Source organism: Mustelus asterias, chromosome 3 (assembly GCF_964213995.1).
Source record: "Mustelus asterias chromosome 3, sMusAst1.hap1.1, whole genome shotgun sequence".
NCBI classification, from domain to species: Eukaryota; Metazoa; Chordata; class Chondrichthyes; order Carcharhiniformes; family Triakidae; genus Mustelus; species Mustelus asterias.
This window is the reverse complement of record NC_135803.1, coordinates 134,496,326-134,515,093: the sequence shown is the minus strand read 5'-3', so window position 1 is coordinate 134,515,093 and position 18,768 is coordinate 134,496,326. Positions and strand designations below refer to the sequence as shown.

The 18,768-nt window shown below is 42.6% G+C and overlaps 1 protein-coding gene across 1 annotated transcript in view; it reads right to left on the bottom strand.

The window, feature by feature from the left end:
* The window catches only part of nup210 (nucleoporin 210), a 136,637-nt gene that overhangs the window by 27,683 nt on the left and 90,186 nt on the right, over positions 1-18,768 (bottom strand). The window contains exons 25-29 of the mRNA XM_078209673.1: positions 18,254-18,433; positions 11,587-11,667; positions 11,170-11,301; positions 10,746-10,904; positions 9,532-9,623 (exon numbers count right to left, since the gene is read on the bottom strand). Of these exons, the coding sequence (XP_078065799.1) occupies positions 9,532-9,623; positions 10,746-10,904; positions 11,170-11,301; positions 11,587-11,667; positions 18,254-18,433 (644 nt within the window). The remainder of the gene's footprint in view (positions 1-9,531; positions 9,624-10,745; positions 10,905-11,169; positions 11,302-11,586; positions 11,668-18,253; positions 18,434-18,768) is intronic.

The window sequence follows — 18,768 nt, the reverse complement described above, 5'->3', positions numbered from 1 at the left end:
CTAAATGATGGTGCTATTTTTCAAGAGTGAACACAGATATCCCCATCAAACATTCGCAGTGTTTCATCAGCCCTATCTGTTCACCTGTCAATTGTGATGGTATATAGCCATGCACAATTTCTTAAATACAATCAGATACAGACCAAAGAGTTGAGAAGGGCAGAAAGATTTTGCAAGTCAGTGATCTGATTAGTTTGGAGCCAAATCTCTAATCCAAACCAAGGGATTCATTTTTAAACACTCTCAACATTGCACTGAAGTAACAGATCCATGCCCAGTCCTTCACTGGACCCAGAAGTAACCTAAAAATCTCCTCCCAAAGACAAATAAGTACAGAAACATAAAAAATAGCAGCAGGAGTAGGCCATTCAGCCCTTCATGCCTGCTCCTCCATTCATTATGATCATGGCTGATCATCCATCTCAGTAACCTGTTCCTGCTTTCCCCCCATATCTTTGCACGCAAACAGCTATATCTAACTCCTCCTTGAAAACATACAACGTTTTGGCCTCAATTGCTTTCTGTGCTCACGAATTTCACAGGCTAACCACTCTCTGGGTGAAGAAATTTCTCCTCATTTCAGTCCTCCATGGACTACCCCATATCCTTAGACTGTGACCACTGGTTCTGGACACCCTGTCCAGTCCTGTTAGAATTTTACAGGTTACTATAAGAATCCGCCCCCCCCCCCCCCCCCCCCCAACCCCATTCTTCTAAATTCCAGCGAATATCATCCTAACCGAATCATACGTCAGTCCCACCATCCCAGAAATCAGTCTGATAAACCTTTGCTGCACTCCCTCCATATCAAGAATATTCTTCCTCAGATAGGGAGACCAAAACTGCATACAATATTCCAGGTGCGATCTCACCAAGGCCCTGTATAAGTGGCGAAGACATTCCTGCTCCTGTATTCAAATCCTCTCGCTACAAAGGCCAACATATAATTTGCCTTCTTTACCACCTGTTGCACCTGCATGCTTAAGTTCAGTGATTGGTGTACAAGGGCACCCAGGTCTCGTTGCATATTCCCCTTTCTCAATCTATAGCCATTCAGATAATAATCTGCCTTCTTGTTTTTGCTACCAAAGTGGATAACCTCACATTTATCTACAATATATTGCATCTACCATGCACTTGCCCACTCACTCAACTTGTTCAAATTACACTGAAGCATCTCTGCATCCTCCTCACAGCTCACCCCCACATCCAGCTTTCTGTTATCCGCAAATTTGGAGATATTACATTTAGTTCCCTCATCAAAATCATTAATATACATTGTGAATAGCTGCGGTCCTCGTACTTATCCCCGGAATACCCCATTAGTCACTGCCTGCCATTCAGAAAAAGATTGTTTATTCCTACTCTTTTCCTGTGTGCCAGCCAGTTTTCTATCCATCTCAATAGACTACCCCCAATCCCATGCGCTTTAATTTTACATGCTAATTTCTTATGTGGGATCTTGCAAAAGCCTGCGGAAAGTCCAAATAAACCACATTCACTAGTCCCCTGTCATCAATTCTACGAGTTACATCCTTGAAGAATTCCAGCAGATTTGCCAAGCATGATTTCCGTATTGTAAATATGTGCTAACTCTGTCTGATCCTACTCCTGTTTTCCAAGTGCACTGCCATTAAATCTTTTATAATGGATCCTCACAACTTCCCCACTACCGATGTCAGTTTGACTGTTCAATAATCCCCATTTTTCCTCTACTCCCTTTTTAAATAGTGAGGTTACATTAGCTCGCTTCCAATCAGTAGGAAATGCTCCAGAGTGCTTGGAATCTTGGAAGATGACCATCAATGCACCTGCTATTCTCACAGACACTTTTTTCAGTACTCTGGGATGTGGACTATCAGTCTCTGGGGTTTTATCGGCCTTCAATCCTGTCACTTCCCCAACACCATTTCCCTACTAATACAGATTTCCTTCAGTTCCTCCCTCTCACTAAACCCTGTGTTCCCAACATTTCTGTCCTCCTTTGTGAAGATAGAACCAAAATATGTGTTTAGTTGGTCAGCTATTTCTTTGTTTCCCATTATAAATTATCCTGTTTCTGACTGTAAGGGACCTACATTTGTCTTCACCAATTTGTTTCTCTACATATACCTATAGAATCTTTTAGTCAGTTTTTATATTCCCTGCAAGCTTACTCCTGCATTCTATTTTCCCCTTCTTAATCAATCCCTTTGTCCTGCTTTGCTGAATTCTAAACTGGTCACAATCCTCAGGTCTATTTTTTTTTCAGGCTAATTTGTTTGCCTCTTCCTTGAATCTCATACTATCTCTAATTTCCCTTGTAAGCCATGGTTTGGCCATCTTTCCCGATTCATTTTTGCGCCCAATAGGAATGAACAGTTGTTGCAGGACACCCATGCATTTTTGAATATTTGCCATTGCCTATCCACCATCATCCCTTGAAGTAACATTCCCAATCCATTATAGCCAACTCACGCCTCATACCATCATAGTTTCCTTTATTAAGATTCAAGACCCTTGTCTCAGAATCAACTATGTCACTCTCCATCTTGATAAAGAATTCTACCATGTTATGTTCACTCATCTCCAAGGGACCTCACACATCTAGATTGCCAATTATTCCTTTCTCGTCACACAATACCCAGCCTAGGATGGCCTGTTTTCTAATTGGTTCCTCAATTTACTGGTTCAGAAAACCATCTTGTACACAGTCCAGGAATTCCTCCTCTATGGTATTGTTACTAATTTGATTTCCCCAATCTATATACAGTTAAAGTCGTTCACAATTACAGATGTCCCTTTATAGCGTGACACTCCCTCTAACAAATGGGGAGGGTGTTATCGGCTGTAACGAGTAATAATTGCGAGTGCAGTTCACCTTTCTGGTCTTGGCCCTCCTCACCAGCTCGCCTCCCCTTCCTGTTTATATTCAATTTCAAAACCTCTGATGTGGAGTTTGCCAATGTTATTTCATATTGGTGTCGGAAACAGTTCTTTGACTGCGAGTTAGCAGCCACAACCAAATCCCTTTCACAGCGAGCATGGGTAAAACGCAACACGTTGCTCTTGGGGTAGTGCAGGCGCTGCACATACAAATGTTGGGAGATTGAGACATGCGATTTCTTCCTGTAGGAGCTCCCTTCATCCAAAAGCTGAAGATGATCGATTTCAACAAGTTCATGCCTTACCCAATAGCCTGCTGCAATTCCAAACATCAGCAGCAACTGTGCCAGTATACATTTAAGCCACATGGGATGGCATGGGTGGCACAATGGTTAGCACTGCTGCCTCACAGCGCCAGGGACCCAGGTTCGATCCCCAGCTTGGGTCACTGTCTGTGTGGAGTTTGTGCGTTCCCCCGTGTCTGCATGGGTTTCCGCCAGGTGCTCCAGTTTCCTCCCACAGTCTGAAAGACGCGCTGGTTAGGTGCATTGACCCGAACAGGCGCCTGAGTGTGGCGACTAGGGGAATTTCACAGTAACTTCATTGCAGTGTTGATTGTAAGCCTTACTTGTGACGAATAAATAAACTTTTACCTACAAGGTCAATCAAGCCTTCAGCAATCAGAGTCGTCAGTCAACTTGCTACCCCAGCCTTATTAGGATACATCTGGAAATATTAACTGAAGGACCAATGTAGGTATTCATAAGCCTTGTAACAAATACTGTTCCTATTTGGCGTTTTTAAAAATGTTTTTCTTTGGGCAACTCTTACAAAAACGTGCTCCATTTTCTACTTTGTCACTGCAATGCCTTTGTTTCCCATTCACGTCGCTCTGGCATTGCCTTTTAATGTGGCCAATTTATATTTTTTGAGTTTATCTTTGTACTTGTCAGAAATGAATGAGTGTTCTCTTATTGGCTTTGTTCTGCTGCGCAGGGAATGGATGTCTCCCTTAATGTCTCTGTACAGTTGCATCACTAGCTTAGACTTTGACTTGCTGTCAAGCACCGGCTTGATCTCTGGTAACGAATAACAATCCCTGCCTAACAGCACTGCAGGGTATCTACACCACACAGACTGCAGCAGTTCAAGAAGTGACACAACATCACTTTCTCAACAGCGATCAGGGCTGGGTAACAGACGCTAGACCTTTCGGTTACGCCTAGACCCCATGAATAAATGCAGAAAAACATTCACACTGGTAAATGATTTCTTGCAATTAGGAAAATGAATGAGCAAACTTAAACAATTTAGGCAAGTTGCATAACTCTTGCAAGTTGGTGTCAACTGACTCTTCATTATGTTCTGCTGACCAAGTTTAAGTGCCTCATGTATAATGCATTGCCAGATATTAGCATACTGCCATATTTCAGAATATCGACTAAAAAAAAAATGCCTCCACAGTATTTGTCAATTTTCATCTGGTCTTTTTTAAAAATGGAATACTGCGATGAATGCTTATCTATCATGCGAGCATGGGGTTTATAGTGGAAACATTCATTCGAGTGAGGTTCCAGTGCAAATTCAGCTGCTGCCGTCTTGAGCTAGGCTCAAGAAAACATTCAGACCATTTTGTTTGGAGGATAACTAATGAAAACACCGCAATTTTAATATAAATTGTCAAGCATCTAAACTGTGACATCACTGAAGTTCCAATTCTGATGAACGGTTATGACCTGACATGTTGACACTGTTTCTCTCCACAGATGCTGACTGACCCACGTCCAGTATTTTAAATTTATTTTTAATTTTTATTTCAGATTTTTAGCACTCGGTATTTTGCTTTTGTGACCCAAGTAGTTGTTGTGGCTCTTCGAAAATTAGTTTTCTTTTCGTTATGTTGCTCTTATTTTGTTTTTAATTGTTGGTTAGGTTTTTGCACTATTTAGAGCCAGGTTTCGGAAAGTCAGTAACATGGAGATGATGGACAATGATTTGACATCAACAATCCCTTTTGGTCAGATAAAGCTGATTCAAATGGTGACCTTTAGCATAGAGATCAAATTGAATCTATAAATATTTCTTAAAGGCCATCACTGATCAGCATTAATTGTAAGATTTGGAAAAGTTGGGCACGTTTTTTGGCCCTTTGTGTTGGGAGAATTGCGTATCGGACATTTCGCGGGATTGGCGCATGCGTTCCCAATGCATGGCGTCTCCCACAGCCGGAGAACAGGCGTAGTCGGGACCGCGCTGGAAACCGGCAGGAAGAAAGGTAAGTCATTTAAATCTGTTTTTCATGTATTTTAAATCTCATTATCGTGGCCGGCACGGAATTCTCCGGGCCCGATAGCATCTGCCACCTTGCCAGGAGTATTTCACTCCAGCGGGGTTTAGAGTAGCTCCCCATTTGCGGGGAACCAGTGGGAGACCATGCCAGAGTGAAGGGGGAGGGTGTGGAGAGAGGCAGTTGGGGGCTCCCCAGGGGGTTGGGCAGCAGGGTGGTGGTGCCTCCTGGGCATGGGCACTCTGGCAGTGCCAGCCTGTGTCCCCGACACTGCCCAAGGGGCAAAGTGCCCATACCCAGGGGCACATTGGCACTGCCCAGCGGGAATCGGTCAGTGGTAAGGGAGCAGGTCCTGGGGGCGATTGGCCCCACTGCCACTCTGCGTTGGGATCGGTCTGGGCTGGAGGGAGGCCAGCGATCGGGGCGGGGAGGGAGTGGTGGGTGGAGATTGCGTTGCTCCGGGGGTGGGGAAGAGTTGGCCCGGGAATGCTTGTGCGGGCCGCGATCGTAGCCACGGGGGTGGAGGGGCAGCGCTGCGGGGGTCCCGGGCTGGCCAGCGATCTGCAGTCTGACAGTCCGGGGCCTCTGCGCAGGCGCAGACACCTGGAACTGTCAGACTCTGGCATGAATAGGCCCCGCCCTGAGCTTTTAATGATAGTCCTGATTGTGACCTCAGCATTGCACAAAGTGTGGGAGATTCGAGTCTGAACACCTACTGAAAAAACAATTGTGAATTACACTAGTTTTCCCGCCAATTCAGCACTTTTGGAAGAATCAGGCCTGCAGTTAGTGTATTTTAAAGGCATAGTGAATTACTGCAAGTTTAAAAACAAGCACGCAGGTCCAGCAGGCAGTAAAGAATGCAAGTGGTATGTTGGCCTTCATAGTGAGAGGATTTGAGTATAGGGATAGGGATGTTTTACTGCAATTGTATAGGGTGTTGGTGAGGCCACACCTGGAGTAGTGTGTGTAGTTTTGGTGTCCTTATCCGAGGACGGATGTCCTTGCAATAATGGGAGTACAGCGAAGGTTTACCAGGCTGCTTCCTGGGATGGCAGGTCTGTCATATGAGAAGAGACCAAGTCAGTTAGGATTGCATTCTTTGAAGTTTAGAAGAGTGAGGGGGGATCTCATAGAGACTTATAAAATTTTAACAGGATTAGACAGGGTAGATTCAGAAAGAATGTTCCCAACGGTGGGGGAGTCCGGAACTAGGGGTATAGTTTGAGGATAAGGTGTAAACCTTTTAGAACTGAGGTGAGGAGAAATTTCTTCATCCAGAGGCTGGTGAATGTGTGGAATTCACCACCACAGAAAGTAGTTGAGGCCAAAACGTGTGATTTCAAGGGAAATTTGATTTAACTCTTGGGGCCAAAGGGATCAAGAGATATGGGATGGGGTGGGGGGAATCAGGATATTGAATTTGATGATCAGTCATTATCAAAATGAATAGTGGGGTGCAGGCTCAAAGGGCCAAATGGCCTACTCCTGCTCCTAATTTCTATGCTTCTAAGTTCAGTCTGAAAGCAGGTTGTTAAGGTACAAATGATCCAGCCTTGTTGCAGTTTTCTCAAGGGCTACATAATAAATTTAGCGGCCTGTCTCTGTAATTGATACGCACATCACTACTATTGCGTGGAACAGTTTAGGTTTTTTTTTGACCATGATCAGAATTAAAGCAGAACATCAGGCACTCGACATGAAGGTTGGCGTTTGCAGTAGATGCTTGACGCAGGCAGAGAAGCCCAAAAAAGGCAAGCTCATAAAAGGAAGAATGGTCCCCGCTTGTCAACCTGCTTAAAAGGGGTCGCATATTGTGAAAATCATTTTTGGGTTCGCAGTTGAAGATAAATTGCATCAACTGCACTAAATTAACCTGGATCTAAATTATAGCTTTGTTTTTACCTTAATATATAAAAAAAGCTCAATAATCGTGTGAATTAGGTGGATTGGCCATGATAAATTGTCCATTAGCGTCAGGGGGATTAGCAGGGTAAATATATGGGGTTACAGGGATAGGGGCTGGGTGGGATCATTGTAGGTGCAGGCTCGATGGGCCGAATGACCTCCTTCTGCACTGTGGGGATTCTATGATTTGATGAATTTGAAAGAAGGCTCACCTTGTCTCATATGAACTTGGTCTGCTACAACAAACTCCAATACTTACCTTAATCAGTATTCGGAGATTGAGGGCTCAGAAGCTTGGAATTACAGGCCTCACGTCTCTCGCGCACACACTGGCCGGGATGCATTTGCGCAGTCAGTGGCTTTCTTGTCTTCAGGTCGGGAACCGGCCCTGAGCACATGCACACAAGGAAATAAAAATGCAAAATGGCACAAAAAGCAGGTCAGGTGACCTGTATCAGGGTGCCATTGCAGAGGTTCCATCCCAGGGAGCAGGACACTTGGAGGGGGGGACAGCGAGAAGATCCCAAACAAGGGAACGGACAGAAACCGAGATTGCAACCCGAGGGTGAATCTTGTTGAAGCCATCTGAGTAAAAGCAGCGTGTGGGAGAGAATTCCCAGGCAGGTTTCAAACATGGAGATTGGAAAGCTTTGTGAGAGACACACAGAGTGGGAATTTCTGGACTTTCCCACCGGCAGAATCTTCCAGTCCCACCAAAGGTGACCTCTGCGGTGGGTTTCCCAGTAGTAAGACGGGGAGCCACACAAAATGCCATGGATATTGGCGGAACCGGAAGACCATGCCAGCAACAGAGCTCCCTCCGCCAGCAGAAAACCCTGCCCAGAATTTCAGTGGGATTTGTTGCTTCACAGTGTGACAGATGTCTGAGTGGGTTGTTGAGAAATCCAAAGAATCTGCTTTGGTCGCATGTCATCTGCTTTGGAGTGTCTGACCACAGTTTCCTTGTTAATTTATATACCGCATACTTACTCTGAACATTAGAGCACAAGATAGATATGGTAAATTATTTTATCTTTACAAATTTATACGTGCCTGTAAAGAGATAGCTGCGGTGAAGGAATAGTGTAGTCATTTTCTTGTATTTGTATCAGGATCTTTACAACATTTTCTAGTGTAACATGGTTCATTTTTCTTGTTTAAGAAATGGTTTTTTTTGTTAGCAGACTGTGCATTTGTTCAGTAACTTACAAAGAACAGTACAGCACAGGAACAGGCCCTTCGGCCCTCCAAGCTTGCGCTGATAATGATGCCTGCCTAAACTAAAACTGTATGCACTTACAGAGTCCGTACCCTTCCATTCCCATCCTATTCATGTATTCATCTAGTTGCCCCTTAAATGCCACTATCATACCTGCTCCCATGACCTCCTCGGGCAGGGTGTTCCAGACATTCGCCACCCTCTGTGTAAAAAACTTGCCTCGCACGTCTCCTCTGAACTTTTCCCCATGCACCTTAAACCTATGTCCCTTAGTACTTGACTTTTCTACCCTAGGAAAGAGCATCTGACTATCCACTTTGTCCATGCCACTCATAATCTTGTAAACCTCTATCAGGTCACCCCTCAACCTCCGTCATTCCAGTGAGAACAAACTGAGTTTATCCAACCTTTCCTCATAATTAATACCCTCCAGACCAGCCAACATCCTGGTAAACGTCTTCTGTACCCTCTCCAAAGCACCCGCATCCTTCTGGTCGTGTGGCGACCAGAAAGATTAACTGCAAGATTTCTTTAAAAAAATAAGAGTTAGGATCTATCAAGCAAAGTTTCATTCTGGGATCTACTTTTTGAAGTTTATTTATCAGTTCAACAAGGCGGCTCACATTGACACTGCAATGAAATAACTGTGACAATCCCCTGGTCACCACATTCCAGTGCCTGTTCGGGTAAACTGAGGGAGAATTTAGCACGGCCAATGCACCTAGCCTGCATGTCTTTCAGACTGTGGGAGGAAACTGGAACACCCGGAGGAAACCCACACAGATACGGGGAGAATGTGCAGACTCCACACAGACAGTGACCCAAGCCGGGTCCCTAGCATTGTGAGGCACCAGTGCTAACCACTGTGCCACCATTGTGCTTGACCAATAGGGAGATCAGCTGGGATCATAACACTGCTTTCAAGAAAGAAAACCATGTTCAAAGACAAAGATATCTGGTTCAGGTTAAAGGGGATTTCCACTGTTATTGCCTGGGTCCTTCCTGCTATCACGCAAAGCGTATACGAGGCAATGTGAAACAATCCCCATACAACCAAGAGTCTCAGACTGCTTAATGCAGCAACTGGTGTCAATGCAGAACCAAGTAAATACTGATGAAAACATCTTTTAAGTCATCTTTTCAAAATGAAGAATGGGATTGCTGCTCTAATTTTGTATTCCCCCCCCCGCAGACTGTTACACACTTAGATCATACAGAAATAATGGCTAATTTGTTTGTTCTTAAACCTTACCGGTTTGTTTGCAGTTTCAGGAAGGAGTTTGGTGACATTAGCACCTGCTCTGCTTCAACTTCCGGATTGAGCAAATGTAATTTTTCAAACACCTAAAAGGAAAAGCAATTTGTTATTGATGTCTAAAACCACAAGTAGGCTAATAGCTATAAGGACACAGCGAACGGGAGAATTTGGGGAGAGAATAGCAGTGCAGAGAGATAAAAAGACAAAGAGAATGGAGACAGAATGAGCGATGTTGAGACAGACAGATAAGACACTGTTTGGTATATCCTGCAATATTCCAGTGAAAAATTGTGTAGCCTTTTTCTTTGATGCCTGGATGCAATGCTGGCTTAATGGGACTGTTTAATATTGATCTGACAACTGCAGTTCCATGTCTGGCCACCAAGTGGGTCTCTGGAGCACAATTTAGGGTTTCAACCTCACTTGCGTCAGCCAACTTGGAAACGAATCAGTTTAATATTTGTTTTTTCAATCTTTGCAGATTCTTCACCTGCTTTGCCAGTTAAAGAGCCTGCTCTTTGCTCCTGGCCACCTAATACATTATCTGAAAGATTCATGGCAGACTCACTCTTGCTCCCCAAAGTTTGGTCAACTGTGGCAAAAAGACATTGCATTAAACAAGAGCACAATATCTATGCTTATTAATCCTCTTGGTTACTTCCTTAAAACATTCCATCAAATTAGGCAGACACAACCTTTCCTTACAAATCCATGCCGACTGTCCATCCCTAAGTGACAGTATCCCTCTGAACCGACTGTCCATTACAAAGGTCAGACCAACTGGCTCCCTTTTTAAACAAAGGTACAATGTTGACAGGCCTCCAATCCTCTGGCAGCTTCCTCTCCGACTTCTTTAACAGCCTGGGGTACATTTCATCCGACCCTGGCGATTTACCCCCTTTATAGTTCTTCCCTCCCTATGTTTATCGCATCCAATCCTTCACATTCTTCCTCAACCACAATGTCTGCATCATCACCCGCTCTTTTGTGAAAATGGACACAAAAATGTTCATTAAGGACCATACCCACCTCCTCTGCCACCCAAATCCGCAGTGCACGAGTTTAGTTTAGAATCTGCAGCGCTACACTTGGCAAAATAAAACTCCAGTCCAGTTATCATTTGCTTTCTATTTCTGCTCAGTCTGAGGAACGTTCTTTGTCTCGTGAACAGTAATGTCAAAAAAGCGACAAGGAGATGGCAGCAGTACCTGAATCTGCATTTCATCCGACAACTCTCTGGCTTTATTTTCAAACTGACCAGCTGATGGATCTGTAGTCCTCACAACAACTTTCAAGCCGGTCCTGCCTTTCACTCGACTATACACGTACATTGCAAAGTTGTTACTCGCTGGAAGTTGAAAAGATGCCTAAAACACAAAACACATTCAAAAAATGATGTGAAATTCTGCAAACCACAACAAGAAAACAAGAAAATACTTTCAATATGTGGGAATATATTTCTTGAAGAATATATGCACAGTCATCATTTTTATAAAAAATACACAGGTTTTTTTTAAGTTACATCCAATCAAAAACTAAATTAGTCCAATCAAAGTCCCTACAAAAGAGACATTTCAGATCACAGGTAATGGATGTGAGCAAATATTAATGAGCCTCAACAGCTCAGTTTACCTCAGAATGCCTTGTGCCAAGGTCAATAATGTCCCTTTTAGTGACAGTCCAATGAAATGTCAGCCCTGGTATTGCATTACCAAATGTAAATGGTGTCTGGTTGCTTGTAATTCCCATTACATAGACAGGCATCTGTGAACGAAGAAAATTCATTAAAACCAGTGTGACATCAATCACATTTACCAAATTCAAAATGTTGCATTTGTAGAAGGCAGTATGCAGGTTATTGAATCAACATTTTTATCCTGAACTTATGAACCTGTAAATAAATACATGTCTGATGGTTCAGTGTTATCAGAGAATGAATCATTAATAAATGGAGGCAAAATAGCTTCCTGGTGTGCTGCAATGACTACAACAAACGTGTACATGAATCCAGGAGATTTTTTGGGGGTATTTAAATTAATATAAAGTTACCAGAGTTCCAGTCTTCATTCTCGTAATGGGCGCATGTATTCTCACAGCTTTAAGTTGAACCACTTCCACTTCCACTTCATCCTTGAAAGAAAATAAAAACAGTTTATAGCTATCGAACTACTTGAGTGGTGGAACAACCATTTTCATCCTTCAGTTGATACAATAGCTTACGGCTTTGTGCTCAGAAAGTTAAGCTGGCAAAATCATTTTCTTAAAAACTACACTAATAGACAAAGCCAAAAACAACACATGGCCCATTGCAAAGAATTGATCCATGTGACTAACTTCAGTTAAAAATAGACACGCCAGTACCAACGTAATATAACAAATTACCATATATCCAAGGTCGGAAATATAACAAGAAACAATATTGGCAAATATAAACTTTGGCTGTATGTCATATTCCATGGTTTTATTTATATATATATATATTACAGCAGTGCCCCAATCATAATTGCTAAAGCCACTGTTAATACAATGAGGAGGAGGAGGAATCTGGAGCCCGTCTTTCCTTAATCCAAGACCACAGAATACAGGCGCAGACTCCCTTGTTACTCCCCTACAGTTAGTGTAAGCTGGTTTCGATACACTTGGAATAATTTCTGAATCTTTGCCCAATAAAAGGCAACTACTCTCAATTACAAACTGAAGTACACACTCCATTGTAACACGATCTAACTAGTTAATGCAAGGGTCAAACAAAAATTGCATGTTTCCTAATGAAAAATAAATTGGAACAGTTCATACCACATTACTATTTTTGATGAGAGCCTTTTCTTGGTGGGGATAAAAGGAGAAATTGGTCTTAGATAGATAGATAGATACCCTACAGTGCAGAAAGAGGCCCTTCGGCCCATCGAGTCTGCACCGACCACAATCCCACCCAGGCCCTATCCCCATATCCCACCCACTAATCCCTCTAACATAGGCATCTCAGGACTCGAAGGGGCAATTTTAGCATGGCCAATCAACCTAACCTGCACATCTTTGGACGGTGGGAGGAAACCGGAGCACCCGGAGGAAACCCACGCAGACACGAGGAGAATGTGCAAACTCCACACAGACAGTGACCCAAGCCAGGAATCGAACCCAGGTCCCTGGAGCTGTGAAGCAGCAGTGCTAACCACTGTGCTATCGTGCCGTCTTGTCTCTCTGACTTATACTTGCATCTATTTCATTGTCTGACTACAGTGAAACAGTAGACAGATTTACAGGAACTGTTTGAATGTAATCTTAAATCCTTATTCAGAATATGTTCCATGTGCCTAATTTAGGAAAGGTGCTGGTGCCTGATGATTCTACTGGGGTTAGGAAAGCAATTTTAACCTAAAGCGATAACCCAGATCTGAGGCAATTAGCTTCCATTTAAATTGGGTTTTCCTGCAGTCATTGCAGGAATGGCCCAATGCTGGAACGCAGGCAGCAAACATGAGTATTGAATGGGCTCCAGAATGGCTCACGGGTGGTAGAATAAATGGGGCACCACAAGGAGAGTCAAAATGTATCTACCCATGCACCTTTATTAAATGGGTTCTAATGCCAGTAGATTAGGGCACAAGTCTACATTAAATGGGTTTTGATAAAAGTGGTTTTAATTTGTATGTAGCCAAAGGTAACAGGCAACTTACATATACTATCAACAATATGACAAATATATGTCAGCTAGAACACTGGTTGAACACTGAGCTCTTTCTCAAACACGCTCAAAGGATCTTTTGTAAACATCCAAGCATGAAGGCCTCAATTTAACATCTCGTATAAAAAGCCAGCACCTCTGATAATGCAGTACTCCCTCACCACTGCACTGCAAGCTTTGCCCCATGGTGGGGCTTGAACTCAACCTTGTGACTCAGCAGCAAGTGCGCCATCGTTTGAGCATTTGACAACTGCATCTTAAGACACAAGGTCAACATTAACAATAATGCCAATCTAATTGATTTCATAGTAAAAATCGTCATTAGGTGGGTGTTGTTGCAAATTAAATTAACAGTACTAACTGGGGAGTTCTAATGTCGTCCATTATTTTTAACTTTAGCGGTTAAATCTTGGATGAACTCCAAGCATAATTGTAAATCAAGTTGATCAGGATTCACAATCAGAATGGATGCCTATTCTCAAAACGGTCAGCTTATTTAAATATATTATTCTTGGGGTAAGAGTTGGGAAGATGAAAGAAAGCAGTACTATTCCATTCTGTTTCAGAAACATCCCAGCAGTTTGCATTAAGGACAAGAGGCTCAAAGTCAAGAAAACAAGCCCTGGAGGTACGCAGAGAAAGCAATTGCCAGTTAATGGCTCAGTTTGGTGAATTTGTTTTGAGTGAGTAAATGCAAAGGGAGGTTGAGGGAATCCAAGCAGTCAAGTCCCTGATTCAGACCTTCCATGGCAACAGAGTGAGGAAAGGTTAAAAAAAAAAACAGGTAAAAAGCCAGGTCTCAGGCAACAAGGGGGTGTCCTTGACGCTAGTGCTTCTCTAAATTTAAATATAGAAAAAAAGTTAATTTAAAAAACACCGAGGTCAGGTGTTTTGCAGGATTTCCCAAGTGTTGAGTTGGCTGTTTCATTCAGAGAGACCAAATGGCAGCACATTAAAGGATGGCCAGGACAGAATTACGACACCTGAAGGCAAAGTAACATGAGGGCATGTGGAATCGCTCATGCATCATGCACCTTGTCAAGCAGAACAAAGAACTATTATCCTAAGTAGTGTAATAAGAGACATTTCAGAAGTTCCAATAGTATACATACAAGAAAATCTAGACTGCAGAAGGTGCGGTATGTTTTCTTTTTGGTACAGCAATGGATTTATTTAGAACAAAATTGGACATAAAATAAAGCAATATTTATAGCCCTGTTGAGACTATGTTTTCCCTGTTGTGTTTTTGCAAAGTACAAGGAGTAAAGGTTGATATACTGCAGTAAAAGGATTCCAACCGTTCAGTACAAATAACCCTCAAGGTACACTGAAGGAAGTTGATCTTGGCCTGGTTTCACTTTCAATTCAGGAAGTATAGGTACATACAGCACTGAATACAAGTGTAGCAGTCCCTAGCCGGTCACATCCCTGCCCATTTCAAGGTGAGGAGAAATTTCTCCGCTCAAGAGTTGTGAATCTTTGGAATTTTCTACCTCAGAAGGCTTTAACATCTCAGTCAATTAATGTATTCGAGATGGAGGTCAATAGATTTTTGAAAGTTAAAGGAAATCGTCAAGTATGGGGACAGGGCGGCAAAGTAGAGCTGAGAAGTTTAGCCATGATAAAAGCAGATGCTGGAATTTTAAACAAAAACCGAAAATGCTGGAAAATCTCAGCATCAGTGGAGAGAGAATAGAGCCAATGTTGCGAGTCTGGATGACCCTTCGTCAAAGCTGACGAAGGGTCATCAATCTGTTGACTCTATTCTCCACAGAAGTTTAGCCATGATCTTATTGACATGCTGTACAGCCCACTCCTGCTTACGTATTAAACATTAGTTACAGAAACGGCCATGATATGTGAATCATAGAATCATGAATCATAGAAACCCCATAGTGCGGAAGGCGGCCATTCGGCCCATTGAGCCTGCACCAACAACAATCCCACCCTATCCCATAACCCCACATATTTACCCTCCTAATCCCCCCAAAACTAGGGTCAATTTAGCAAGACCAATCAACCTAACCCACACATTTTTGGACAGTGAGAGGAAACCAGATCACCCAGAGGAAACCCACGCAGACACGTGTAGAAAGTGCAAACTCCACACAGACTGCAACCCAAGCCAGGAATTAAATCCGGGTCCCTGGTGCTGAGACAGCAATGCTAACCACTGTGCCACCATGCCGCCCTATTTCCTTATTTGTTTCCTTACTTGTTCTGGGATCATTCCCTTTTGTCTTATACCATTATAATTTTTGCCATTTAACCTTGCCTGTCTTCCACCCTCTCAGAGACCTTCACTCGTTCTTTCCTCCCACCCTACCGTTTCCCTCCCTCTCTATGTGCGATGAAAACTTGGCTCTAACCTTTTCCAGTTCTCCTGAAAGGTCATCCAATTGAAACATTAACTCTGTATCTCCTTCCACAGCTGCTGCCTGTGAGGGTTCGCCAGCATTTTCTGTTTATATTTTAAACTCTCAGCATCTGCAATATATTGATTTTTGAGAGGGTTAGGAGGTGGGTGGACTGTGATTGATTAAAGTTTAGGGAAAACTATGCCTCCACATGTCGAAGCCTGCGATGAAAGTCCTGAAAACAGACAAGTACCACTACATAACGGATGATGTGGAAACCATTGTGAATTGCATCAGTTCTTTTAGCCAGTCTATCTTTACGAAAGAGCTAGAATCATATTTTGGAATATGGCGCATAACTTCATTAACTACTATAATGAATCATGTTCCTCCAGTAACTAACACAAATTGGTAAATGTATATATTTTTTCATGATCAGGTCCTACAATGCAAAAGCTTAGATAATCAGAAAGAAAAACAACCCTAATGTGGATTATGAAGATTCATTGCGGTCAAACACGTGATGAGAAGCCACATGGCCTGACTTATGTTTCAATGATGCAAAGCTTTGACAAACTACAAAATCACGAGGGAATTATAAATCATGACAAGTGCAATGAGAATTACACTCCACCAAATTGTTAAATATATATTCAGTCTAGAATATCATTTTAACAGATATTGATGCACCAAATGCAGACTGGGTTGAGAAAGTGAACACTGAACTGCGGAGTGCCTATATTGCCAAAAAGGCATTTGCCAAGATCCATATGAAAAGTTAATTAACCCCAAAGCCGTAGGGAACCAGGAAATTATCTGGAGCATAGTAAACAAGAGACTTGGAGTAGGACTTATTAAGGGGTTGCAACGTGAGGGGAGTTGGGCACTCCAGGACTCATTCAGCCATAAGGAGGCCAGTCAGCCCATCGAGTCTGCACTGACCACAATCCCACCCAGGCCTTTTCCCCATAACCCCATATATTTACCCAAGCTCGTCTCCCTGACAGTAAGGGGCAATTTAGCATGGCTAATCCACCCAACCCACAAATCTAAGTAACTGATTCTCAATCATATTAATGATGAATTCAAAAACGCCCAAGTAAATCAGCCACATTTACAGTTGATAATTAAATGAACAATGGTGGAATCTAAAAAGGTTGCTCATAAAACATAGCATGGCTTTGGTAAATAAATAAGTGGGCAGACAAATGGCAAATGCAACTTAAATGTTGTACAGAAAGAAACGAGGTTGATATACATTCAATAAATGAAGCTGAAATCACCAAGAATTATATTGAAAAGAATCCAAAGGTTCTAATGTGCATATCATATCAATAAGTCAGAAGTGCTTTTTATTTGAACAATATCGTGATCTGGTCTTTACATGTGAAGTACTGCCCATTTCTAGCTGCTGAGAAACAGGGAAGCCATTTGACCATTGATGCATTGCAGAGAAGAGCCATAAAGCTGATATCTAGTGTAAAAGAATCTGATCTATGAGGAAAGATTGTAGAAACACTTCATCTTCGAAAGGCAACATTTACAAAAGCAAGGCAATCATGCTGGAGTTGTATCGAACTTTGGTGAGGGCATAGCTGGAGTACTGTGTGCAGTTCTGGTCGCCACATTATAGGAAGGGTGTGTTTGCATAGGAAAGGATGCAGAAGAGATTCACCTGGATGCTGTTTTGGATGGAATGTTTAAGTTATGAAGAGAGGTAGGAAGATGTGGGTCGTTTCCATTGGAGCAGAGAAGACTGAGGGGTGACCTGATTGAGATGTACAAGATTATGAGGAACATGGACAGAGTGGATAAGGAGCTGCTGTTCCCCTTAGTTGAAGGGTCAGTCACAAGGGGACACAAGTTCAAGATGAGGGGCAGGAGATTTGGGGGGGGGGGGGGGAAATGTGAGGAAAAACCTGATTAGGTGGGAGTTCAGGTGTTTCTCGCCTATCAGTGCAGACTCGATGGGCCAAAGGGCTTCCTCTGCACTGTACGATTCTATGATTTATGATATGGTCTCGTAGAATAATACAAAAGAGGGTAAGAGCTTCAAATGAAAAGTAAACTTCAGAACGATATCACCAAACTTTTCTTCAAACTAAGTCTTCAAACTGAGTAATCCACACACGGAATGGACTTCCAAGATAGAATAGCGGAGGCGAAAACCGTTGAAGAGACAAGCAGATGTTGAAACATCATTATATCTTTGCAGATGAATGAATCAAGATTGGCCTTATGGCTATCCTTTTGATAAATTTCTTGTGATATAATCGTGAACTGTTTTGAGCAAAAAGTTAAAACTTTGTTTTGAATAATGATCTAACCATGACAAAATAGAAAAATTATTTCATGGCTGTTACAAGCGACCAGATAAAATTGATAGAAAACCTGCAAGTGTAAATCCATTCAACAATTCATAGCAATAAGGGTATCCAACTGTTGGTTCACAATTAAGGAAACTAAACCTCAGTAATCATTCCTGGATTAACCTGCTATGAATTGGTGCAAACGTTTTACATAGATTCTCCTGTTGGGGTAAAACGCATTTCAGATGCAGATTTACAGTGTTTTTTTTTACATTAGCTGATATTTTTCTTGCAGGACAAAAAGTCCATCAAATTTAAGTGAAGTGCACTCATGGCACATGGGATTTCAGTTTCCCATCTCTTACCTGAGAGATCACCACTACTTTGCCACTTTCAGCATCAACAGCTTGAACCACGCCAGTCACTCTACCATTTCCAATCGCCAGTCCTTTGACATGCCCGATGTTATTTACTGTGGCAAGGTTTCCATCATTTATAGAGAACAGGATGTTGGACTGTGGCTGTGGACCTCCTTCGGAAGTAATCTGTAACATGGTGATGGATTACGATTAGCACCTTCGAACATTCAGATTTTGAATTGTAAAATGGTTTTTGAACGTTCAACATTTTGTGCCTCAAACCAAAGTAAAAATATTCAACAGGCTTTTGCTCTCGGGACTTGGATACAATAAAAAAATCTCTGGGAGTAACAGTAACCGGAGCCATTTCTTCATCTTGATAATTGGGCGGCATGGTAGCACAGTGGTTAGCACTGCTGCTTCACAGCTCCAGGGACCTGGGTTCGATTCTCGGCTTGGATCAATGTCTGTGTGGAGTTTGCGCATTCTCCTCGTGTCTGCGTGGGTTTTCTCCGGGTGCT